Below are 19,879 nucleotides of genomic sequence, written 5' to 3' on the forward strand. Positions count from 1 at the left end.
CTGCGTTCAGTGGGAGCTGGGGGCCTAGACCTCCAGCCCTCCTCTGTCCTCCTGTGGTGTGTGCTTAGGCACTCAGTCACATCAGACTCTGCAACCCCATAGACAGTAGCCTGCCAGGCTTCTCTGTGCATGGGATTTTCCAGGCAAGAATACTGGGGTGGCTTGTTCCTTTCCCCAGAGGATCTTCCGGACCCAGAGATCGAACCCGCATCTCCCGCATTCCTCAGTCCTTCTAGGAAACACTTAAAGGGATCCTTTGAAGTTCTGTCATCACAGAGATAAAACAAGCAGAAGCGAAGCACGAGAAACAAGCCCTCCACTTGCTTCCATCTTCACGGAGCTGAAGGCATCAGATCAAAGGTTGGATCTGAGATTCCCTACACTTGGAAGAGCTCCTCTCCTCGCCTGGCCTCGGGTTTCTACACTCCCACCCTTCCACCTTGGCCCAGCCCTGTCCCACATGCCCACGAGCAGCTGGCCGATAGCTGCAGCTTTCTCAGGTGAAGTCAGCCTCTCTTCTAAACCAAGCACCACATCACAGCCTTATCACATCGTTTTATACTATTTGTTGTTATTGTATTCTTCTTTAGTTGTTAAGTCATGTCCGAGTCTTTTGTAACCCCATGGACTATAGCTCTCCAGGCTCCTCTTTTTCACGGAATTCTCCAGGCAAGAATACTGGAGGGGGTTGCCATTTCCTTCTCCAGAGGATCTTCCTGATCCAAGGATCGAACGTGGGTCTCCTGCATTGCAGGCAGGTTCTTCACCATCTGAGCCACCAGGGAAGAATTACTACTGTATACATGTTAGTAATTTCTCCCCAACTAGGTTCTAAGCAATGTAAAACTTAGAATCTTCTACTTCTTTCATAATTATCCCCAGGAGTGTCAAACACTATGCATATACTTCCAAGATGCTGAATAAGTCCAAACACCTGCTGGGGACTGACTGGGTGTTACCTATTTCACCTGTTAAAGAATGCAAGTAAGTGGATAATATGCTGGCATTTCTTCACCCTATTCTGCTTCTCTTGGTGGAAAATAAAGGTTTTCACACTTCCTGAGTTTAAAGAGCACCACCAAGAACTATTCAGCAAGTAACACTCAGGTAGGACTCTGTCCTTTCTACAAAGACGGTGCAATTCTGCATTACAAAAATATCACTCCTCTTTCCCTGTGAAGTCTTTTCACATTTAAGTCAACTATCCATGTTTGATTAACAGGAAAATTTACCGGGCCACAATTAATATGAATGATTCACATTTTAAACAGGTGGAACAAAAGAGGTCAGCGTGGGAGTCAAAGTTTTATATATTTAGTTCCGTTATTTTTCTGGTTGTCCAAAAATGAATGTGACTTCTAGAGAAAGTACTTCTGAACCTTTTCATGCTTACATTTCTGACATTTGTATCAGAAGGTGACAGGTATATGTGTTATATAGTCCATGAGAGTATTCCCTCAATAAAGGGATACTGCTTTTGGTCCAGAGTGGGCCTGTGATTCCAACTATATTAGATCATTATACCACACATGGCAAAGAGAGGGAATTCCAACCCAAAAGAAAGCCTTAAAGACTGCCTCCAGCCTTAGGGTTAGTCAACTGCTCATCCACAGCCACAGCTCTGCCTCTTACACCATCAAAACAGGGCTACTGGGAAAGAATCCAATGGAGCCAGAATATGTTATTTTTCAAAACTGAACCCTAGTGGCACTTGTTTGGGTGCTGGAATAACCTTAAAATTCAGCACAGCTTACCTTTGAATCATCCACTCTTTCCCTGAATCCTGAGTTGTTAATTCAAAAAAGCTGACTCTAACCACCTAAGACATGGATTTGTAAATAGAGCTCCTTATTGCCAAATTCAGACTTAAATTGAAGAAACTAGGGAAAACCAATAGACCATTCAGGTATGACCTAAATCAAATCCCTTATGATTGCACAGTGGAAGTGAGAAATAAATTTAAGGGACTAGATCTGATAGACAGAGTGCCTGATTAACTATGGACGGAGGTTCATGACATTGTACAAGAGACAAGGATCAAGACCATCCCCAAGAAAAAGAAATGCAAAAAAAGCAAAATGGCTGTCTGAGGAGGCCTTACAAATAGCTGAGAAAAGAAGAGAAATGAAAAGCAAGGGAGAAAAGAAAAGATATATCCATTTGAATGCAGAGTTCCAAAGAATAGCACGGAGAGATAAGAAAGACTTCCTCAGTGATCGGTGCAAAGAAATAGAGGAAAACTATAGAATGAGAAAGACTAGAGATATCTTCAAGGAAATTAGAGATACCAAGGGGACATTACATGCAAAGAGAGGCTCAATAAAGGACAGAAATGGTAGGGGCCTAACAGAAGCAGAAGTTATTAAGAAGAGGTGGCAAGAATACACAGAAGAACTGTACAAAAAAGATCTTCACGACCTAGATAATCATGATGGTGTGATCGCTAACCGAGAGCCAGACATCCTGGAATGTGAAGTCAAGTGGGCCTTAGGAAGCATCACTACGAACAAAGCTAGTGGAGGTAATGGAACTTCAGTTGAGCTATTTCAAATCCTAAAAGATGATGCTGTGAAAGTGATGCACTCAATATGCCAGCAAATTTGGAAAACTCCGCAGTGGCCATAGGACTGGAAAAGGTCAGTTTTCATTCCAATCCCAAAGAAAGGCAATGCCAAAGAATGCTCAAATTACCGCACAATTGCACTCATCTCATACGCTAGCAAATTAGTGTTCAAAATTCTTCAAGTCAGGCTTCAATAGTACGTGAACCATGAACTTCCAGATGTGCAAGCTGGTTTTAGAAAAGGCAGAGGGACCAGAGATTAAATTGCCAACACTCGCTGGATCATGGAAAAAGCAAGAGAGTTCCAGAAAATCATCTATTTCTGCTTTATTGACTATGATAAAGCATTTGACTGTGTGGATCACAATAAAGTATGGAAAATTCTGAAAGAGATGGGAATACCAGACCACCTGACCTACCTCTTGAGAAACCTATATGCAGGTCAGGAAACAACAGTTAGAACTGGACATGGAACAACAGACTGGTTCCAAATAGGGAAAGCACTATGTCAAGGCTGTATATTGTCACCCTGCTTATTTAACTAATATGCAGCGTACATCATGATAAATGCTGGGCTGGAAGAAGCACAAGCTGGAATCAAGATTGCTGGGAGAAATATTAAGAACCTCAGATATGCAGATGACACCACCCTTATGGCAGAAAATGAAGAAGAACTAAAGAGCCTCTTGATGAAAGTGAAATAGGAGAGTGAAAAAGTTGGCTTAAAGCTCAACATTCAGAAAACTAAGATCATGGCATCTGATCCCATCACTTCATGGCAATAGATGGGGAAACCGTGGTAGACTTGGTCTCCAAAATCACTGCAGATGGTGATTGCAACCATGAAATTAAAAGATGCTTACTCCTTAGAAGGAAAGTTATGACCAACCTAGACAGCATATTAAAGAGCAGAGGTATTACTTTGCCAACAAAGGTCCATCTAATCAAAGCTATGGTTTTTCCAGTAGTCATGTATGGATGTGAGAGTTGGACTATAAAGAAAGCTGGGCACCAAAAGAATTGATGCTTTTGAACTATGGTGTTGGAGAAGACTCTTGAGAGTCCCTTGGACTGCAAGGAGATCAAACCAGTCCATCCTAAAAGAGATCAATTCTGGGTGTTCATTGGAAAGACTGATGTTGAAGCTGAAACTCCAATACTTTGGCCACCTGATGCGAAGAGCTGACTCATTTGTAAAGACCCTGATGCTGGGAAAGATTGAGGGCAGGAGGAGAAGGGGACGATAGAGGATGAAATGGTTGGATGGCATCACCCACTCAGTGGACATGAGCTTGGGAAACTCCGGGAGTTGGTGATGGACAGGGAGGCCTGGCGTGCTGCAGTCCATGAGGTCGCAAAGAGTCAGAGACAACTGAGCAACTAAACTGAGCTGCTTTCTTAGCTCTGCTGCCTGGAGCGTGGTTGGTGAGGTCCCAGTCTCATATTTGGGCTTCAGGCAAATTAGCTCCACACCAAAGCCTATTTAGAACTATTGATTGCATTGTTTCCTGGTCAATGACACCATCTTTCATTCTAACCTGCCATTGTTCACAAAATAAAGCAAGTCAGGTGGGATGCTTGAGTGTGGGAGGAGAGGGTTAACTCAAGATGAATATTCAACTAACAGTGGACATCAATTATTTCCCTCCCCACTAAAGTCAGCATAGCTATGCATCAGAGATTCTTAGGACTTGCAAGCACTTCATCTAATTTATCTTAAAACCTTATGAAGGAAGTACTATTATTATCTACTTTTTAATCTAAGAAAGTTAACATTTAGATAACTTTGCTATACACCTGGCTTCCCAGATGGTGCTAGTGGTAAAGAACCCGCCTGCCAATACTGGAGATGCAGGAGGCATGAGTTCGATCCCTGGGTGGGAAAGATCTCCTAGAGAAAGGCATAGCAAGCCACTTCATTATTCATGCCTAGAGAATCCCAAGGACTGAAGAGCCTAAGGTTAAGGTCCATGTGGTCACAAAGAGTCAGACGTGACTTAAGCAACTTATCACGCTGTACCCCTCTAACACAACATTGTAAATCAACTATACTCCAATGAAAATTTTTTAATTTTAAAAAATACACATAATAGAAAGCCAAGATTTAGAAATTAACTAGCATGCTTAAGATTTGTTGTTGTTGTTTGAATCCTGTCCAACTCTTGGCAACCCCATGGACTGCAGCACACCAGGCTCCTCTGCCTTTCACTAACTCCCAGAGTTTGCTCAAATTCATGTCCACTGAGCAGGTGATGCTAAATAACCATCTCATCCTCTGCCATCCCCTTCTCCTTTTGCCTTCAATCTTTCCCAGCATCAGGGTTATTTCCAATGAGTAGTCATGCTTAAGGTAATACAGCTAAAAAGTGTTACATCCGAATTTGAACCCAGGAAGTCTGACTATGAAACCTGACCTATTTCATACAGTTCACATTAATCCGCTTTACTCAAAAACAGTACCAAGCACCACTAGATAAGTACATTACCATAATCTATAATTTGAAGAGACAGCTCCTGAGGATAAATATCTGTAGGACACAAATATCGCTGCAACAAATCTGCATAAGAATGATGTCCTTTGTTCTCTAAACAATATAAATGCAAACATTCTCAGAGCTGAAATGATAAATCACTTTGAGAACTCTAATACATAGAATTGTCACAATGTTAATACTTAAATTTAAAATGTAAGAAATAGTGTAAACACTAATGAAACTTAGAATTCACTCTCAATTCATGTAAAAAGAAGCAAGGGTGAGCTGAAGCAAGAATATGTCATCATCCCTACTTTCCAAAGGAGCTCAGGGTGGCAGTTGGGGGACACAGAACAGATACCTAACTCCAAAGTTGAGCCTCAGCAGTAGACCTGGGGCTATCTTATATTGAGGAACCAGTCTCCCCAAGCACAGAGGGAGCCTGGGAGAGTCTTGGAAGGAGACAAATGGCCAACATTGAAAACACGTGCCTGTCAGCTTACTGGGCCAAAGGAAATAAAGCAGCAGAAATCGGCTTCATTCTGAAAACAGACAAAGGTAGCTTAGTGAAAAGTGAAAGTCGCCCAGTTGTCTTCAACTCTTTGCAACCCCATGGACTATACTGTCCATGGAATTCTCCAGGCCAGAATATTGGAGTGGGTAGCCTTTCCCTTCTCCAGGGGATCTTCCCAATCCAGGGATCAAACGCAGGTCTCCCACATTGCAGGCTGATTCTTTACCAGCTGAGCCACAGGGGAAGCCCAGGTTGATGTTATACCTGGATCCCTTCCCAACCCACCAGCCTGGTACTCATTATATGTTTAAAATACATAAATATTGTACTAAGTCACTTCAGTTGTCTCTGACTCTCTGCGACCCCATGGACCATAGCCTTCCAGGGTCTGCTGTCCATAGGATTTTCCAGGCAAGAATACTGGAGTGGGTTGCCATGCCCTCCTCCAGGGGATCTTCCCAACGCAAAGATCAAACCCTCATCTCCTATATCTCCTGCTTTGGCAGGCAGGTTCTTTACCACGAGTGCCACCTAGGAAGCCCAACAGGAAGATTACATGTATATTTTTATGTTATTAAGAGTGCTTAGACATGTCCGTTAATACAGCTGAAAGAGATGTCTCTGTCTTTTGCCAGAGAACACTTTCTATCAATTAAATGGGTAAATAAGCCCTTTCTCCCCACTGTTGGGAAAGGAGGGCCTCTTGTGACCCTCTATTGATTAAGACTGCTGTGGAATGTTATTTGCAATCTCATCTCATAATAGAAGTCAGAACGTAGCTGTCATGATTTCTGAAGACAAATTGCTGGCATCTGAGTCAAACCATAGCCTCTTTTCGTCTCTTACTGTTCTCAATTCCCTGTTAATGTGTACCTCACAGTCTAGGCTTCTTAAATCGGTCTGCTTCACTATCATAGGTAGTAAAAATGAGGAAATGTCGTCATCTAAGTGACCCTGCTTTAGGAACCGTGTTCAAGAGGCCATTCCACTGATCAGGACTCCTGAGCCATGCATTATTTAATAAGGAACACAACTTCCAAAAGGGCACATAATTAAAAATAGATCCATACAGCAGCTGCTGTGATTATGACCAATAGGAACAGAAATTCAACCAGGCATGAGTCAAAAGAATAAAAGGCCACTACCAGACAGAACATTGTTCAACCTCATTTTTGTCTTGTGTACTTTGACTTGCTAAGTCAGCCAGCAAGTGATTTGCAGGGAGCAGAGGTTCTCAAAGCGTGATCGGCAAAACGGCAGCATCAGCATCACCTGGGAACCACTGGAAATACCAGGTCTCAGACCCCAACCCAGACTTACTGACTCAGAAGCTCTGCCAGGGGCTCAGCAATGCTGCTTTCACAAGCCCTCTGGGTGATTCAGATGCAGAGTAAAGTTTCAGAGCTACTGGGCAGGAGCCAGGGGCAGCCCCCAGAGGTGAAGCTTCCCCAGAAGGAACAACCTTTGGTTGTTTTATAGCTTTCTAGCTAGCTTCTGAAGAGTCTGGGAAGAAACCTGTCCTGAAACCAAATAAAAGAACTGCCACCTTCAATTTGGCTGTATGCTAAAACTTCTCTTTAAAAAAAAAAAAAAAGTCTCTAAATTTCTTTAAAAAACTAACCACTGTGACCTTTGAGGTGAAAGAGTTAACAGAAGAGCATAGGACTTTCCTTGCAGAAATTTACTTATACATAGTCGGTAAAGAACCTCCCTGCAATGCAGGAAACCCGCGTTCGATTCCTAGGTCGGGAAGATCCCCTGGAAAAGGAAATGGCAACCCATTCCAGTATTCTTACCTGGAGAATCCCAAGGACAGAGGAGCCTGGTGGGCTATGGTCCATGGGGTCGCAAGAGTCGGACACAACTTAGTGACAAAACCACCACCACATATACCCTGACTTGTTCTAGAAAGGCTTTTCAGACAACTTCTTATGCAACAACAACAACAACAAAAATGCATAGCACTGTCACAATTCTCTTGGAAAAACTCACTACTTTCCAAACAACCTCGTTATTATTTATGTAAATTTTTAATTTTGGCTGTGCAGCCTTTTTCTCTAGTTGCGGTATGCAGGCTTCTCACTGCGGTGGCTTCTCTTGTCACAGAGCACAGGCTCTAAGGTGTGTGGGCTGTAGTCGTTGGCTCCGCGGGGATCTAGAGCTCAGACTCAGGAGCTGTGGCACCGGGCCTTAGATGCTTTGTGACTTGTGGGATCTTCCCCGACCAGGGATCAAACCCATGTCTCCTGCATTGACAGGTGGATTCTTTGCCACTGAGCCACCAGAGAAGCCCTTATTTACTTTTAACTGAATGGAAGAGTCTTTAAATCCTATAGGCTTGTTTTATAGCTTTCTAGCTATCTTCTGAAGAGTCTGGGAAAAACCTGTCCTGAAACAATTTTCAAAAGTTTCGCACACATGATTTCATATAATCCCATAACAATCCTTCTTTCCCCTGCTCCTTTATTGCCCCTCTCCTCTTCCCTCTCCTCACTCACGCATGTGTGCATGCTAAGTTGCTTCAGTCGTCTCCGACTCTTTGCAACCCTATGGACCATAACCAGCCAGGCTCCTCTGTCCAAGGGTTTCTCCAGGCAAGGATATAAGTGCATTGCCATGCCCTCTTCCAGGGGATCTTCCCAACCCAGGGATCGAACCTGCATCTCTTTATGTCTCCTGCATTGGCAAGCGTGTTCTTTACCACTAGCACCACCTGGGGAGCCCGTCCTCACTCACAATCACTAGTTAAAACAATCTTTTTTTTTTTTTTTGCTGCACCATGGTTGGCACTTGCAATCTTAGTTTCCTGACCAAGGATCAAACCCAGGCCCCCTGAAGTGGAAACTTGGAGTATTAACCACTGAACTGCCAGGAAGTCCCTGCCTTATTAAACACTGAAAAGACAGGCATTAATCATTGTCAGGTCTTAAGATGTCTTCAATATTCACTGTAGGGTGTTAAACCTTTGGAGGCTAGAAAAAGGGAAAGTAAGAAATATTTAATTTAAATTCACCAAGTTTAAAATCTGCTCCACCCAACGAGTCATGATGCTGCTTTAACGGTCTGAGAACACAACCACAATACTAACACTGGTTCTAAGTTACTCAATGTCGTAAAGAGCCATGGCCTGTGATGCGGGCCTATGTCATGTGAGTCTAACTTATAGCAAACTGTTTTGAGGGAATTCGTTAATTCAGCCCCTCTGTTGGTCCAAGAAGGGGCGCTATGACATCAAAATTCACTTGAGAGCTAACAGTGCTCAGGCATCTAACGATGCCTCTGGCATTGTTTTTACTTTTTTTTTTTTTCCAAATGATTAAGTGACCTTAAGAAATCAAAGTCAAATACCTTAAAGGATTCATTGAATAAATGATGCTCTATTCATATAATTAAAGTTAAAAGTTTTATAGCTAAAGTTTTATAGCTCTCAGTCCTGGACAAATAACAGAATCACCTGGGGATTATATAATATACCAATGCCAGGGCTCCACCCCAGTTTTGTTGGTCTTGTGTAGGATTTGGGCTTTTTAAAAAACTATCCAGGTGATGGTAACATGCAGCCAGGGTTGAGAATTACTGAGGTGAATCTATACTAACCAATATAGAAATCTCTCCCAGTCACATTCTTACATTTAAAAAAAAGTCATAAGGTATATCTGTTAATAAAATTCTGTGTACGTAACTTTACTGAGAGATAGGTGTGTTTGAATATAGCCTCTTTCCATTTTACACTATTTACTTATTCATTGCTTGGACTTTTCAAAATGAGAATGTGCTCATGTCTTTTACTTAATTTTTAATTTAAAAAATCTGTTTGGAAAAAACATGCACTGGTAGGAAAATGAGGCAGCACATGAAAATATAGGAATTCCCCAAATATACCTTCTCTCCTTCTTTCTCCTCCTTTCTCTCCTTTTGTTCCTTTTTCTCAAACAGTACAAAAGTTAAAATCCCTTATCTGTTCTATGTACCCAACACCTATTATTTCCAATATCTGAAATTGGGGTGAGGGAGGTGGAAGTGGGTGGAGAGATATGGTTCATTCATTCATTCAGCAAACATTTATTGGGTTTCCGGATAGGTCCATACTAGGTATGGGAAATACAACCACAAATAAGATATATATGCCCTATGCTTATCATGGATATCATCCTGCCCTCATGGAGCTTTGTTACATGTGACAGAGAAACTTAATGTAGTGGAGAGAAGTGAGAAAAGACTTGCCCAAGTGGAAGTAGACTTCATCATGGAAGTAATGACAGCTATGAGAGCTTTAGGAAGCCTGGCATGACCACATCTGGACATTTATGTATCCCTATTGCTGCGAGTTGTGTCAGCGACAACAGGCAGTGCCCATTCCTCCCGCCCGCCACACCCACTTAGAGCCACTGAGAGAGAACACCCGTCATCTCTCATCTGAAGTGAACAGGCTCTTTACAAAACTAAATTAGAGCTTGCCACAGAAGCAAAGGATTGACTGAGGAGTCTATCTTTCAATTTTCCATTATCTATTTGCCATCAAATAAGATTTAACATAAAATGTTACCTCCTGCTGAGTTTATTGATTGGGCTCATTTTTCTGTCCATCTAACTAGATACACCTGGATAGGCAGATTTACCTGTTCAGAGTTTAGAGTTAAGAATGCTCACTGTAAGCAATAAATAACTTGCAAAATGCTTGGCTTGATGGGAGTGGTTGCTGCAATTAGCGGAGTCTCTTGGAAGAAAATACATCTTTGTAAACATAGAAGGGTTAGCGAGCACATCTAGGGTAATGGGATGCGTCACTGTACTTCACTGACTTAACACGAAGGTCCGTTTTAGCCATTTAGAGCCAGGACACTTCCACACGGGGAGAAATTATCTAGCCCACAAGTGGATTTCTATTCAAAAGTCCCATTTGATTATTTTGGAAACCATACACTATAGACTAATCCCCCATCCTTCAATAGTCGAAAATTAACTCTAGGTAAAGTTGACCAGAAAAGCAGGAGAAGGAGAATCACATCTGACACTGTCCTTTCTTAACCTCAGTGCATCTATGTGGACATTAGCATGCATTACCTCCAAGCGCCAATGTGCTATTTTTAACTTAGAATGTTCAATCTTTGCCCAAACTAAGACATGATTAGTGTTTTGAGGAGCAGATTTGCTCTAATTTAAAGGAGAGGGGTGGAAATTTCTAGAAAAGGAAAAAAATCCCAGCTCTTTATAAAACATATGCAAATTCCTCGAAACTGCTTTATAAAACAAATTTAAATGATGGGCTTCCTGGCCAAAATACCCAAAAGACCCTCTCATTCTTTGTAACTCTTTTCAAACTACACAATCTCTCTCTGAGAGTTGGACCCCTCTTTTCTTTGGTCTCTCTGCAATGCAGGAGCCACAGAAATGGCAGATCTGCCTTCATGCAGGTTGGAGCAGTTCCGAGTCTTCTGCGTTTGCCACTCTGCAGTTATCCTAATCGATCCTACTATTATCTACAAATATTACCATTGCTGTTGTTTTTGTTCAGTTGCTCAGTCGTGTCCAACTCTTTGCAGCCTCATGGACTGCAGCATGCCAGGCTTCCCCGTCCTCTACTGTCTCCTGGAGTCTGCCCAAGTTCATGTCCATTTGAAGAGGAAAAGTTAAAATTTTACATAACCTCCTGCTTCTTCTGCCTCTGTAACTCAGCTTGCTCCTTGCAAAGTCTGGATCATGTAGGTCTCAGAAAATGGGGACTCACAATACTAAGAACTGGAGCTTATCTCACTCACCCTTGTCCTGCTGTTTGCAATCACCCAGCCTCTGCAAACCCGCAAACCCGCTTAATCATGCCTGTCCAGGTATAAAAACTCTGTAACCCCTTTGTTCAGGGCTCAGAGCTTAGAGTGTTAACTCCTCTGGGCCCGCTGAGCTAATAAACCAGAGTTCATCTCTCCCAGTATGGTGCTTGGTTTCTCAGTTACTGGTTTCTGCAACACTTTGAGTCAGTGTCGCCATCCAACCATCTCATTCTCTGTAGTCCTCTTCTTCTCCTGCCCTCAATCTTTCCCAGCACTTGCTGCTGCTAAGTCGCTTCAGTCGTGTCCGACTCTGTACGACTCCATAGACGGCAGCCCACCAGGCTCCCCCGTCCCTGGGATTCTCCAGGCAAGAACACTGGAGTGGGTTGCCATTTCCTTCTCCAATGCATGAAAGTGAAAAGTGAAAGTGAAGTCACTGAGTCATGTCCAACTCTCAGCGACCCCATGGACTGCAGCCTACCAGGCTCCTCCGTCCATGGGATTTTCCAGGCGAGAGTACTGGAATGGGGTGCCATTGCCTTCTCCCAGCACTTGGTTAGACATAAAACAGTCACCGAGGTGACTGCTCTGCCCCTCTGTTAACCCAAATATGACGTGTCTGTGTGCTAAGGCTGTGTGTAGTGCTTCTAAAAAGTTCAGATCATTAACGTTTTGTCTGTGACTCTCAAACTTGTTTTCACTCCCAGTGCTCCTGAGAAACAGGAGACAGTACAATCAGTAAAAATGGTTCTCAGGCGGGAGTTGGCAGGTTCGCACTCACTGGGTCCTGTCACAGGAAAAGCCTCTGAGGTAGTTCTGACCGCTGATACCCCATCCCCCGGGCAGGAGGACAGAGTGCATGCCCCCTGAGCCAGGTAGACAATCGCTGGTTTAGTGTGGCATTCTGTGCCCCAGGGGTGGGGCCCCAGTGCAGCTTCTGCCCGTCCCCCTCACCAATAGAGTCTGGCTCCACTCCCTGTCCGATTCACCTCTTAAGTTAAAGGACTGATTTTTTCATTTGCCCCTGAGCTTTGACAGGAAGAGAAGCAAAGGGCAACATTCCTTCACTCTCGAAAGGAGCAGGACCCGCTGTATTCCAGGGCAGAGGAGATGCACAGGCGCATGGCGGTGGGCTACCGGCGTGCTCAACCATGTCCCACTTTCTGTGACCACACAGACTGCAGCATGCCAGGCTCTTCTGTCCATGGGATTTCCCAGGCAAGAATCCTGGAGTGGGTAGCCATTTCCTTCTCCAGGAGATCTTCCCCACCCAGGGATGGAACTCATGTCTCTTGAGTCTCCCGCCCACTGTTCTCCACCCCAAGAAGTGCCATCTCTGGGGGGGTAAATGAACCTCCCTCCATGTCTGAATTCCCTTTACAAAGATACACCATTTCATCAAACCACAATTCGTGATCCTACGAAAAACAGAATCTTCCTCTGACTTAAACAGACATGCTATATGCAGATGGCATGCATGCACGCTACGCATATACCTCCTTTCCTGAAACAAGGCTGCAGTTAGGAGAACACAGAGAGACAGGAGGTCAGGAAAGACTGCCAAGGAGGGTCAGACTGCAGGAAGAGGAAGCTGGGGCCTGAAGGACTTTGTCTCCTTCACAATGTAGCCCAGGCAGATACTACATGGCTTTACCCAGACTGTCCATAAAAAAAAGAGAACTGAGACATTCGGAGATTACGTCTGATTTCAGCCCAAATATTTTCTATATAATTTTAAACAGATTCTAAAAAAAACCCAACTAATGCTTATTGTTGAGCAGGACAGTGATAAATTCATTAATCAAGACCTTGTTTCCATCCCTCACGGTCAGGGTTAATAGTTTGTGGGTTTCCAAACCAAGATGCTCAACCTTCTGTAACTCCATTAATCCAGGAATAAGTGGCACTATATTGATATCCAGGAGTTTTTTTAGATACTATGGGTCATATGCTGTCCTGGAGGGTACCAAGCTCCATAAAATTGTCCTAAATGTTTAATTTTATTCACAGTCACAGCATTTGGTTAATCAAAGTATTAATCTTTCAAAAGGAAGTGTAAGCCCATCCCCAATGCATTAATTTGCCAATTATTCCTTTGATAACTATTCTAATATTTCATGTTAGTCCTAGCATACATGTTTAAACAGAATATATTTTCACACATAAAGTGAAACATTTTCTATTCCAAAAGTGACCATCATCATTTCATAATTAATATCAGTGTGGAGCACTGGCTGGAGGTCTCATATAAATCATCAAAATAGATGAAAATGGCAGAACAATGAAATTGCAATTATCAATTCAGTCACATGGTTCCAGGTTCAGCTAGAAGACAGGCTGATCACTTACATCTTCTCACTTGCTTATAAAAGACAAATCTTTCAAGCCCCAGTTATTTGGTTAAAAAATATATCTGCTCCCAGATATTAAATGCTCACTCTGGACCAGCATACTGGTCTTAGTTATGACCCCTAGCATAACCAAGAGATCTCCTCCTGGCTAAAAGGCAGAAATGGCAGCCCCTTCACCTGCTGACAGATGGTTTCCAGAACTGGCCTACAGCAATGGACTTTGCCCAGAGTCAATGGTAGTTCTCCCACCTGGTCAAATAAGGTCCCTGAGTCACCCAAGAGGGTGAGGGGAGAATTGGCCTGTCAGTGAGAGAAGAACAAAGCAGAGAGAAGCCAGATATAGAATGCATTAAAACAAAACCTACCCTTCAGGTGGCCTGAAGTTTCCTTTGGCAGCCCAAACAGACAAAGGACAGTCAGGTCCTCCTTCACCTGCATTTTCTCTTTAAATAATCCAACAGACTAACACAGGTAAAGGGTTACCTTGCCTCCAGGTAGGGGGTCAGTTGGCCCAAAAGAAACTGCTAACAACTTTATCCAGTTTCCTTTGAAAGTTTCCAGAGATGGAGAACTAGAGCACCTTTGGCCACCTATTTCAATTTGGCATCCTTCTTGCCAAGGAGGCTTTTCCTAACGTCTGGCTCAAATATCTCAGGTATTCCCTGATGCTTTTGTGTGACTCTTCAGTACCCCTTAGATACAGAGCAATTCTGCTCAGCAGCATCCTCATTTGAGAAAATTTCATCAATCTGAAAATAGTCATTAAGCTGTCTCTTACCATTCTCTCCTCTAAACTAAGGGAATTCATACAGAAGCCAGGGGGATGTTATAGACATGAACCAGACTAGATGGTCCCCCAAGGCAGCTTCCAAACCAGAAAGACTTTGATTTGAACACTTCTATTTTTTTTTTAAGTTTTCCATCACTTTGTTCATTTTCGTCATTATATGTCATCTATCCAACCTCTCCATATTCTTTTAATATTTTTAAATCTAATACACACAGAAACAGTTTCTCATAATATTAAATGAAGACTCATTAATTCAGAATAAGCTGGAAAATTCATGTCCCACTAAGTAAAAAAACCAGAGTGAAAAATATTTTCAGTTTTTAAAATGTTGCCTATTACCAAAGACTACATAACAAATATTAATAAATAAAATGAGAATGTTAATGAAAAATAAGTTACAATAACTTTATGGGACTTTATGCCTTCAAACTATTGTTTCATATTTATATTCTTTTGCCAATTTTATCTGATATGTAAATGCAATCTGTAGGTAATAGATCATCCTAAACCAAAAAGTTTCACGTTATCCTGCTAAATCTGAGCTTTTACTACAATAAGAATTACATATAATTATTCTAAGTCTGCATCAGGCAGTCTGAATTAATGAGACGCTGCTCCATTGTAGCTAGAATAAACCTGACAACTTCAGGGCCATCTTCTAGTCCAGAGTGTCACTCCCATCTACACATTAGTGATAAATACAATTTCCTCACACAGGAATTTTTGTCATAACAGAGCATCCCACATTACGGAAGTTTCACCAAGTAAATTATATACCTCAAATACCATAGAAACGTTTGATCTGATAAATGAGCTAAAAATTCATTAGACTCTCAAAAACTACCTGCTTTGCTTTAAAATCAGCCCAGTTATGTACACATTGCTATATGTAAATGGATAACCAACAAAAACTTATTGTATAGTACATGGAACTCTGCTCAGTGTTATGTGCCAGCCTGGATGGGAGAGGGGCCTAGGGGAGAATGGATACTTGTATACGTATGGCTGAGTCCCTTCAATGTCCACCTGAAACTACCACAATATTGTTAACAGACTATACTCCAATACAAAATGCTTTTAGTGTTAAAAAAATAAAAATTAAAAAAGAATATCACAAGATGCTGAGGACTCAACATGTCATGGGAATTATCATCTGTTTGTTCAGAAAAAAAAAAATCACAAGTAATCCAATTAATTGCTTTAAAAACGTGGAACTAAATCAACACTTGTAGAATCCTAGACACAAACTCCTCTCTTTGGAGAAACTGTGGCCCTGAAAGAGTCTATGAGCATCTTTACTGGGTTCACTTTCTTCTTAAACCTGCAGCTGGAACCAGGACAACTTATTGTCTTTTCACAATGGTCAGAACTGTCTAGTACCTTTACCTACCTTAAAAAGTCTTAAAATGTTAGCCACCATGATGGACACGGAGCTCGCGGCAGCACCGATAACACCAGAAATCTTGTCAGGCTTGGTGAAAATGGGCGGATCTCCATTAGCACATTTCACATCTGAAGCATCCTTTTCTATCAAAGCCTGCACAAACGTTAGGGACTGCTCCAAAGCATAGGTGTCCCTGGAGCAGGTGTCGAGGATCCGTACACCCAGAGTGATATTGGAGAGGAGATCAGGGTCCTTATTAATCTGGTCAATTGCATAAAGCATGGCCTCCAATCTGTGGATCCCCTTCTCTTTCTTCAGCTCCCCACAAGGCACCCCTCTCTCTCCCTTTGCATGGACAGGAAAGAGACCTCCCAAAATGATGTCCCCATCCACTCGAATGGAATGGGCATACTCTTGGCTGTGAGTTCTTTGCATCATCGTGAGGATCCAGTAGAACTTGGCCGTCAGGAGAAAGAAACAAGGGCAAGAGGCTGATCGCTTTCCCTCGCATACCATTTTCTCCACGGGCGGTGTTGCAATCCAATACCCAAAGTTTATTCTTGCCACAGAAGAAGGGGGACCACCTGAGGCTGCACCTTCTGGAGGCTACCATCAGGGCCCATGGGGAAAAGGCTCTGTGGGTTTTAGTTCTTGATTTGAATGTCACAGTGAATTTCCATCAGATCCCATCAGGTTCTATTTTATTTCCACATAAAGTCAACTTGCCTGGAATGATGCAAAAATCAGAGGAACAGCTGAGGCTCTGAGGTTGGGATAAGGTCACCAATTCATATCCTTGAAGTCAGCCCTGTAGCAGAATTATTCCTGGAGGGCAGAAGGAAGAAAAGAAAGGGTTACATTCAATGGGCCTACATTTTTCACTTCTTAAGCCCTGTTTGCACTGACCTCTTTTTCTGTTGTTTCATTTTCACTATTCAGTAAGAAACTAATTCTTTCTGTCCCCTTATGATTCTGAACACCTGGCTGCACTGCATCTAAACAGAGAGATGGATGACACTTTTGGAGCAAGAGAAACAGAAAAGTTATCAGGAACTAGGTTGACTCTTCCAAATCAGAAAGTGCTTTTATTTACCATTTTATTTCAACAAATCCAATTTCCATGAAGGTAAAAAGCCTGTGATTGATGGTATTATTTCTTTTCAAATCTGTTTTTATTTTTTACAGCTGTCTGAATTTAGCATTTAAATTTTGTCCACAAAATCAGAATGAAAGGCTATTTTCTGTGATGTATTCAACAAGCCAGTCATCTGTTAATGACATTTTTTGGTGCCTCAGATTTCCTGAGGGAAAAAGTGATTATTCAATCACAAAAAAAAAAGAGAGAGAGAGAGAGAAAATCCACCCAATGATCCCAAAATATGTAAGTTTTAGAGCTTGTGAAAAGATTAAACATAGACTGTCAGTGATTTCATGTAAATTATCTTATTGTTCTCTGGTAATAAAAAACAACATGAAAATTAAACATAGGGTGGGTTATGTGTGAAAAAATATTCCTATCACCTTTGTCTGTTTCCTATTAATTTGTCAGAATGGAAGCAATGGGTATGCTTGCAGTTCTGAAGTAAACACTCCTTGATCCTAGAATCACTATGACCAAATCAGAGCTGGAGATGAACTAGAGTTTCTCAATTTTGTCTGACTCAGTGGGAAAAAGAGTCATTTCATCAAGACGAGAAATAACCAAGAGTGAAAACAACTACAAGCAAATCTGTAGAAGTTTATTTTAAGACCTTAACTCTTGAATATTCCATGAGACTTTTTCAAAGGACTTTAGTGGAGGTTTAACTGAAAATGGGAACTGACTTCATGGAAGGGAATTTGATGTTTGAAATGTACATGCAATTAACAGAGTAAACACACCAATGTATTTTGCTAGAATGGATAATCTAATGTTCATTTCTAACCTATTTATACAAACAAGTTTGGAACCTGAAATGTGGATAATTCTCCTCTACCCTAGTCAACCAACATCTGGTTGTATTTTCCATTCACTTGTTCAATTTCCAGTTCATAAAGTTTTCATCCTGTCCTCACTATCCCAAAGGAGAGGATGGTGCCTCCCTAGAGAACAACTGAACATATGTCCAAAACCCTTCAGAGAAAGCTGCATTTTTTTCAATCTCAGATGAAGAGAGAGGACTCATCAGAGCCCACTGCCTGGAATTTCAGAGTGCACACCTAGAATACATTCAGAAATACAGCCAATGACCCAGTCTGTTGAGACAGTTCTTGTCTGCCCATGATAAGCATTTCCGGACTCTTGACACTTGCCAAGCCCTGGATTTTCCCAGTTCTGCCCGAAAATCCTCAGTCCTTTTCTGTTTTTTCTCACCACTTGTCAGATGCTCTATCACATGTAATTTTCCTAGCAGCTGCTTCTCCCACAGAAAATCTGATTTGGCAACAGGCTGACCTCAAGGCATTCCACAAGAGGAAAATGCTTAGAAAGTCAAGTTGACTTTCTGGATGAAGCCACTGAAGAGATGGACCATAAATTACACCAACCACCCATTAAGAGTATTGTGTTTTACAGTTTCACAAGGAAGACCAGTTAGAAGACAATAAAACCTTAACTCTGACCACTAATTCAGGGCTTGAGACCAAGTCCACAGGGCTGGGCTGACCCTGAGTGTATCCTTTCTGGCAGAGCACAGAATGAATGGATACTCAAAGAAGAGATGATGAAGGGGAAAAGGGAATGTGCTGTTCTTCAAAGACCAGCCTTTCTTCATTACTCCAAGTCACCTCCCAAGTACTTAAAACACTTCAGAGAATAAATGGTTTTCAATTATAGATGACCATAAACACAGTTCATCTGTTAATTACAACTCATCCTTACCTCTGCCACTCACATAGCACTAACCTAGTTCCCCTTGCTGTACAGCCCTGGAAATAGTAAAATTGAGTTTCTTTTAAAGGTATGCATCCCATAGGTCTGTTTAGAGCTTTAAGTTAAGGAAAAGTTGGGGAGTGAGTAACAGAGAAACAAGAGCTCATTTTGTTTAGTGGATGTGATAAGTCCTTCAGGCATGTCCAACTCTTTTCAACCCCATGGACTGTTGCCAACCAGGCTCCTCTGTCCATGGAATTCTCCAGGCAAGAATACTGGGGTGGGTAGCCATTCCTTCCTCCAGGGGATCTTCCCGACCCAGGGATTGAACCCAGGTCTCCCGCATTGCAGGCTTAGCCACCAGGGAAGCCTTTGTTTACTGGATGAATGCTCTTAAATGGAAAACGAGAGGTTCCATTTTGGTTTTTATTTATTGGGCAGTTTACTGGTATTTTTGCTTAAGTTTCCTCCTTTGCAACATAGAATTAATGGCACATAACCTCTCTGAAGCTCAGTTTCTGGTCTGTAAAGGGGTGTCAGAACCCGCTGCATGGCACAGGTTATGTCCTGGCACAGGGTAAGTGCTCAGTAAACAGGACCTATCATTGCTAATTTAGTCTGTGGTTCATTTTCCACTGAAGCAGAGCAACTGTTTCCATATTTGCCCAGTTGGTGAGGCTGTAACTGAAAATTTCCGTCACTTTAAAAGTAAAATCAGAGCTACTCATAAAATATTGAAATACAGCAGTTATTTCAAAATCTGATACATTGTCATAAGAATCAGACTCCTGATGGCTAGAAGGCTTAGTTTTCCTTTTAAATTCTATGGGAAAATATATTTGAAAGTTTGTGGAAAACGACATAAATCTGGTGGCATCGTATAATCTTGCATTGCCTAATCTTGCTCTTGGGCAATTCTTGGGAGCTTTCATCTAAACTCATCCTGGTCAGAGTCGATGAATTTTAACGAAATAATGACCTTTTTGTGCTACGGAGCCAAATAGCTCTACTTCATTCTGGGCTTGATTTAAAATCAGTTTTTCTCTGAAACTGACCTTCCTCTGGGTCTCAATACAAACCCACCTGAGCTGATGGACTTCTTCAAAGAGGTGTGAGGTCCTCACTCCTGAAAACATCCTCTGAGAGGAGCAGACACCTTCCACTACTTCTGAGCCCTCAGAAGG

The 19,879-nt window shown here is 42.1% G+C and overlaps 1 protein-coding gene across 2 annotated transcripts in view; it reads right to left on the reverse strand.

The window, feature by feature from the left end:
• The window catches only part of GRM8 (glutamate metabotropic receptor 8), an 860,517-nt gene extending 844,157 nt beyond the window's left edge, over positions 1-16,360 (reverse strand). For both annotated transcript variants that reach the window (XM_068972686.1, XM_068972687.1), the window contains exon 1: positions 15,851-16,360. In XM_068972686.1, coding sequence (XP_068828787.1) covers positions 15,851-16,360 — 510 coding nt within the window. The remainder of the gene's footprint in view (positions 1-15,850) is intronic.
• Between the last annotated feature and the right edge of the window lie 3,519 nt (positions 16,361-19,879).

This window comes from Capricornis sumatraensis, chromosome 5 (genome assembly GCF_032405125.1).
Source record: "Capricornis sumatraensis isolate serow.1 chromosome 5, serow.2, whole genome shotgun sequence".
In the NCBI taxonomy this organism is placed as follows: Eukaryota; Metazoa; Chordata; class Mammalia; order Artiodactyla; family Bovidae; genus Capricornis; species Capricornis sumatraensis.